At 45.0% G+C, this 6,423-nt stretch overlaps 1 protein-coding gene across 1 annotated transcript in view; it reads left to right on the plus strand.

The window, feature by feature from the left end:
• Nucleotides 1-5,181, plus strand: part of EDEM3 (ER degradation enhancer, mannosidase alpha-like 3) — a gene marked incomplete at its 5' end in the record, with an annotated part of 26,684 nt that extends 21,503 nt beyond the window's left edge. The window contains 5 exons of the mRNA XM_010156091.1: nucleotides 572-725; nucleotides 1,233-1,427; nucleotides 2,210-2,375; nucleotides 2,875-3,060; nucleotides 4,576-5,181. Of these exons, the coding sequence (XP_010154393.1) occupies nucleotides 572-725; nucleotides 1,233-1,427; nucleotides 2,210-2,375; nucleotides 2,875-3,060; nucleotides 4,576-4,982 (1,108 nt within the window). The remainder of the gene's footprint in view (nucleotides 1-571; nucleotides 726-1,232; nucleotides 1,428-2,209; nucleotides 2,376-2,874; nucleotides 3,061-4,575) is intronic.
• Between the last annotated feature and the right edge of the window lie 1,242 nt (nucleotides 5,182-6,423).

Raw genomic sequence — 6,423 nt, forward strand, 5'->3', positions numbered from 1 at the left:
GGAATTAGTCTTTCAAAGCAAAAGGAGGTTAATGAGCCATATAATCCAAGTGGGAATTGTAGCCCAGGTATTACAGGAAGCATCTCTCTGATTCGTAAAATTAATTTCTGTAGTCTCTTGAACAGTTCTGCAACTCTTCTTTGTAGTAAGCAAGTTGTGCTACTGTACATAACTTCACCTATTCTGAAGAATGTAGGGCAGTCTGTTAAAGCTGAGGAAGTTTGTCCTTCTGAACACCTCTTCGATAAGTAAAACCGAGTAGCAGCTGTGTGAAAAAAAACTGGTTTTAGTCAGTCTCACAATAATGCAGACTATTCAGAAATGAGAGAAAGCACATGGTGATTTTGTTACCAACATCGCGTGGGCTTTTTCGCACAACAGAATTATTGATAATATTGACAACTTTAAAAAAAAAAAAAGATAATTTGACTGGGAAGTGGCATTCTAGTGAAGCTTGTATTCAGTGTTACTCCACAGAGTTCTAACCCTGTGGTGGTAGGAATAACGTGAGAGTTGTGTTTCAGGAATAATCTGAATTTTAAAGCTTTGATTGCTGATATCTTTTTGACAGGGAAGACAGTTTGGGAAGTGGACCAAAACCACCACTGAGAGCCAGAGATTTCATGGCCAGTAATCCTGAACACTTGGAGATACTGAAGAAGATGGGAGTCAGTTTGATCCATCTGAAAGACGGAAGAGTACAGTTAGTACAGCATGCGGTGCAAGTAAGACCTGGCAGTACTTCTTTGGAGAGCTTTCAGTCAAATCCTACTAGTGATGATAGTTACACTTCGAGGTTCAGGAGGGGTAGCCAGACTCTGGAAGGAGGCACACGAGCAGGATAGGCAACTATATTTAGCACGCTGATGTTTGTTAATATTTTGCCTCAGCAACACTTTTAACTCATCTCCCATTAAATCGGATGGAGGCTGTTCGTGTCAAAGTGATGTAGCTAACAGCATCATATCTGAAAATACTAGCTTTCAGTGAGAGATACTTGCATTTCTTTAGGAGGCGTAGATGTTTGTGTGTTTTTAGTCTTCTGGGTGGTGGAGCCACTGAAAGGTTAACTTCCTTATTGGAAAGGGTGAATGAGTGCCAGTGAGCATCTGCTCTGCATTTTAAAATCTCTGTAGCAGTGGTCCAAGCAAACATAACTTCAATTTTAATTTTTTTCCCCAAGTTTCTCAAACATTTAAGAACAAGCTGTTAATTGTTTCTTTACTGCTCAGGCCGCAAGTTCGCTTGATGCTGAAGACGGCTTACGGTTCATGCAGGAAATGATTGAACTCTCCAGTCAGCAGCAGAAAGAGCAACAGCTACCTCCTCGTGCTGTTCAGATTGTTTCCCATCCGTTCTTTGGCAGGGTGGTCTTGACTGCTGGACCAGCACAGTTTGGGATGGACTTATCCAAACACAAAGCAGGGGTATGTGTGAGGTATACGTGATCTGTTCCTAGCTTTCTGTGACTTTCCTTATTGCATAGGCCTGAATTCCGCAGTACTGGTAGTATTTCAGGGTAGCCAGCTAGTGGGTGATCAATTAATTATAGTGGCTAAAATGACAGGGCACAGCAATGACAGAATGACAGCAGTGACAGTCTTTTACATCAGTGGCTTATCTGGCAGAGCTGTGGCCCATGCTCTGCTTCTGAGTCATCGGTCATGATTGAGGATTTAAAATGCATACATAGTATGATTTTTGAAAGAAATTATATAATCTGCAGTTCATATCTTGAGATGTTAATTTAAGGAAAGGTTTTCCTACCATGTCAGACGTGAATTTGCAGAAGCCCTTGCATAAGAACAGCCTATTCTAACTCCAAAAGCTTTTATAAAAGGCTGTATCTAGATGGAAGAAGAAAATATCACCGAGGCAGTGGTCGCTACTGGAAGCAGTAGGAAAACCCGATGACTTTGGGCAAGATGCAGCCCCAGAGAGGAGTTCCATACTTAGCAGTTCACAAAAGACATTTTTCCAGAGACAACAGTTCACAGGTATAGAGAAAATACACTGAATATGAGAATTAGGTTTTCCTTTGTCATTCCTTGCTTTTTAGAACTCCAGCTTCAGGGTAAAGTTTGCCTGCACTGACAAAAGGCAGCAGTAAATGCATTAGATTAACTGAAGAAATAAAAGTGCTTAGGAATCTTTTGCAAGTTTGAACCTAGTGCTCTAATTCTCTCTTTGTTTTTGTTTTTCCAAACAGACAAGAGGATTTGTTGCAACCATTAAGCCATATAATGGATGCTCAGAGATCACTAATCCTGAGGCAGTGAAAGAGAAAATTGCTCTGATGCAGAGAGGCCAGTGTATGTTTGCTGAAAAGGCACGAAACATTCAAAAAGCTGGAGCAATAGGAGGCATTGTTATTGGTAAATACAGTTTTAAGTTGTTAAAATGTTAATTTTGTGTAGATTTAACCTGTATTTTACAGATTAAAAGATACTGGAGAGCTGACAAAAAGCTGTTAAACTCTGAGATGACAGTACTCCAACACACCTTGTGCTTTCAGAGGATGAAGAAAGGTTTTGGTTTGTCTGGTTCTGTGCAGCAAGTGTAGCTAAACAAATTGAGATGGGTGACTGTCACTGTTTTTGCAGAAGAAAAGCTGTTATTTTAAGGATCACTGAGTGTTCCAGTAGTGCTATCTCGTAATTACTGAGGAAGACTTGAGATACAAATGACAAACGTGAAGGAAATGAAGTACACAAGTTGGGTTTCTTGCTTTTTTATAACCAACTTACTAATTTTCACCTGGGATCCCCTTACCTAGGCAGTAGAAAGCTATGAAAGTCTGCTGAAGTTCAGAGTTGTAGTCGGTTTGTCTAACAAGAGGTTTGTTTGCTTTTCCTTTTGTGTGCATCTGGCTAGATGACAATGAGGGAAGCAGCAGTGACACAGCCCCTCTCTTCCAAATGGCCGGCGATGGAAAGAATACAGATGATATCACAATTCCCATGCTCTTCCTCTTCAACAAGGAAGGAAACATCATACTGGATGCAATCCGGGAGTATGAGGCTGTGGAGGTGCTCCTTTCTGATAAAGCAAAAGACAGAGGTAAGATTGGAGGCTATTTATACGAATTCAGGTTCCGTGTGTGCCGTGGCACAAGGGGGAATGTACACCAGTGATTGCTGCTGCTACCCAAAGGTGCAGGGGCATTATTTGGCAGCTCTAGTTTCCTTTTTGACATTGGCAGTGGGTTTCTTACGAAAACCCTAGTATCTGAGAGGTGTCCTTTTCTGCTCCCCCTGCCCCAAGTTAACACTAACAGCCAGAAATGCTGTTTGTGAGTTAATTTCAGTTTGACTGCTGAGAAAATACAGCCTTTTGCATTCCTTCTGAACCCTTTTTGTCATAATCTGCTTTGAAGTGGTGTCAGGAATAGCGTGTTTCCAGTGCCCTACATTGTAAATGCTCTTACTGAGCTCCCCAGTGACATTCTTGGTACCCAGAAGGAAAGAGGCAGCTGTTACAACTATTTTGCCTATCTAAGGAGAAGGGGTTATCGTGAGAAATAAGGCTGCTGATCTCAGATGTTCTGCAGTTTTTTCTGTAGAATACAAGCGAATGGCAAGCTGATACATTCCCAGTTAAAATGTTGGCACACGGCAGAAGATTCTAGGTTTTCCTCTGTAAGCCTTCCTGGTAGCGCTGCTTTGTCCAGGCAGAGCACGTAGGAAGTATCTAGCAAACGAGTGAGAGTGTTTATTTTCTGCATGTTTGCAAAGCTGGTATGCTGAAAGCTACAGTGGTGTTTCTTCATAGCTGCTTACAAATCCCTCCTGTTTATTACTCTGGTGAAGCTGCTCTATCAAAATAGTAAACACACAAGATAGCTCTGCATTTGAGAATTTGTAATTGGTATCTGCTTCTTCCCCCTCCTCTTGCTTCCGTTTGGAATCCCAGCAACAATCTTTAAAGGTAAAATGATTCCAAACTACATTATTGATAGCAGTAAGTATCCTGTGTTAAACATGGTGTATGCAGTCAAAACTCCCTAGAAGTCTTGAAATACTGGTGTCCTGTATGCTAGCCATAGACCCTGAACCCCCCGAGACCTGCATGGTTAGGTCAGCTGCTGTAAAGCTAAGTGGGTCCTTGAGATGCGTGTGTGAGCTGCTTTGAGTGGGGGTGGCGTGAGGGGGGCTTAAGCTTTGGCGCTTTCTTCACTTCGTAGTTCAGCAAACTTAGGTAACTGTCACGTGCTTAGAAGTGGGATCCTGGTAGATCTGGGTGTGCTTTAAGATCCAGGAGCAGAGTTCAGTGCATGCAGGGGGTATGTGCTCGGGACTGAAGGATGGCAACTAGCACTGACCCAGAAGTCGCTACTCAAGTTTGAAGAACCAAACCAGAGTTTGCCCTCATTTAAAATGTGTTTAAATGCCTTCCCTCGCCTCCCTCTGTAAAATGTGTTCCTTAAAAACACTGAGTTTTCGCATCAGTGGAAGGTCTCCACTTCCTTGAGGAATAAGGTGAAGGGAAACGACCTTGCTTATGAAATAAATAATAAAATGCCTTCTTCCTAGTTTTTTTAAAAAAAAAAACACTTTCTTCTCTCCCCTCTGAAAGACTTGGAAATGGAGAATACGGACCAGAAATTATCTGAAAATGATTCCCATAAACAGAATTCAGAAGAAGCTACTTCAGCATCGCAGGATGTTGGTGTGGTCAGCGAGGAACCTGAAGAAGGAGAAAGCTCTGATGTTACTGACCCCGATCCTTTATCCCCTGCTCACACAGACAGGGACAGCGTTTCCATTTCAAATCAGGATTCCCACGTCCCTGGAACCGATGAGGCTACGGCTCCGGAGCCAGCGTGTACGCAGGGGGACAACCAGCCTCAGGAACAAAAGACTGAGACGGACTCAAATTCCAAAGTTAACTGGGATAATAAAGTCCAGCCTATGGAATCCATATTAGCAGACTGGAATGAAGATATAGAAGCATTTGAAATGATGGAAAAGGATGAGCTATGACTTGTAGTAATAACTTATTTGTTGGTAAACACATGGAGAACTCTTTGGGTAGAGGTGAGGCCCTGATACCTGAGGACTAGAAAACGTGTTCAGTATTGTGATGAGCGGCCAGGTTTCACCTGGAAATTACCACGGAAATCCAGCACACGCTCTCGGTTTTATTTTTTTTCCTGTTTAAAAATGGGAATGTGCAATCGAAGCATTTGTCTAGCTCCACCGCGTGGTGCTGCAACCCGGGAGGCTCCCTGGGGGAACAGGCCTGACTTCTGCCTTCCAGGCTCCCAGAGGCCATACTCCCTTGGTCTCCAGAAAGCAAGAGTTGGACGGGGTGGGGTTACCATACCACGTAACGGTTCCGGATGGGAGCAGTGGGAGGCAGTAGGCCAGCGCTGTTCTGGGTGGAGCCAAGGCGCGGCTCCGAGCCAAGGCACGGCCCCGCTGCTCTCCGCTGGGCTGGCCGCCTGCCTTGACGGGTGAAATCACGTTTCCAGGCGTCGCGGCGGTGAGCCGCAGCTAGGGGCGGTTGGATTTTTGTCCTGACATATCATACTGAGACATAGTACTGTTGCTCATCACTCCTTCCATCTGTCACCGTGAAGAACGACCATGGCGACACGCGCGTTTTCCCTTCGGCTCCGCTTCCAACCACAGGAACTCTAAACCAAAGGCAAAGTGTACTTCCTAGGCAGGTTCCGTCAGGGAGACGTAGGACGGCCCTGGGGCGTGCCAGATGCAGGTCTGCGGTGTGAAAGCTGTGCTTGAGGCTCAGGTAGAGCCAACAAGGCAGGTGGTGGCTTACAGGTGTCTCCTCAGGCTGTGCAGGCTGAAAAACTCACTCCACCCTGCGATACAGAATTTAAACTGGCAATATTCTCTGAAAGGACACTAAACCAGCTACATCAGCTAGAACAAACACCTTCCTTTTTCCACAAGCTTGACTTGTAACAGCTTGACTTAGTTACCGTTCTCGTTACGCGCACCTTCTGCCTGTGCCGTAGCTGCGGCAGCAGGACCGGTCCCGCTGGTGGAGAGCGACAGGTCTGGCTGCGGGGTCCGTGGCGGGGGGTGTGGCGGCAGGAACCGCAGGGGTGACTGGCGTGTTGCTCTGGGCTTGAGGAGTTTGTTACAGGTAAGTGCAAGCCCTCGTTTGTCCTCCCGCTGCTTAAAGAAAAATGGGGACGTTGGAACAACCGAGAGATGCTGTGTGTCCAACGAAACTGCCAAAACCCAATTCAGTTCATTTATACAAACTGCTTTTGCTGGATGGTGGGTCAAAGAATTGCTTTCTATTAAAGAATGAATTAACACTGCCTGTATGCTGCACCAGGCTAAGGAGGAGGGCTTGTATTCACCTCTCCGATGGGAGACCGGAGAAGCAGCCCAGTCTGAATCGCAGCTTCCCTTTGGCTGGCGAAAGGGCGCGTGCCGAACGTGCAGCCGT

Source organism: Eurypyga helias, unplaced genomic scaffold, assembly GCF_000690775.1.
Source record: "Eurypyga helias isolate BGI_N326 unplaced genomic scaffold, ASM69077v1 scaffold3957, whole genome shotgun sequence".
NCBI classification, from domain to species: Eukaryota; Metazoa; Chordata; class Aves; order Eurypygiformes; family Eurypygidae; genus Eurypyga; species Eurypyga helias.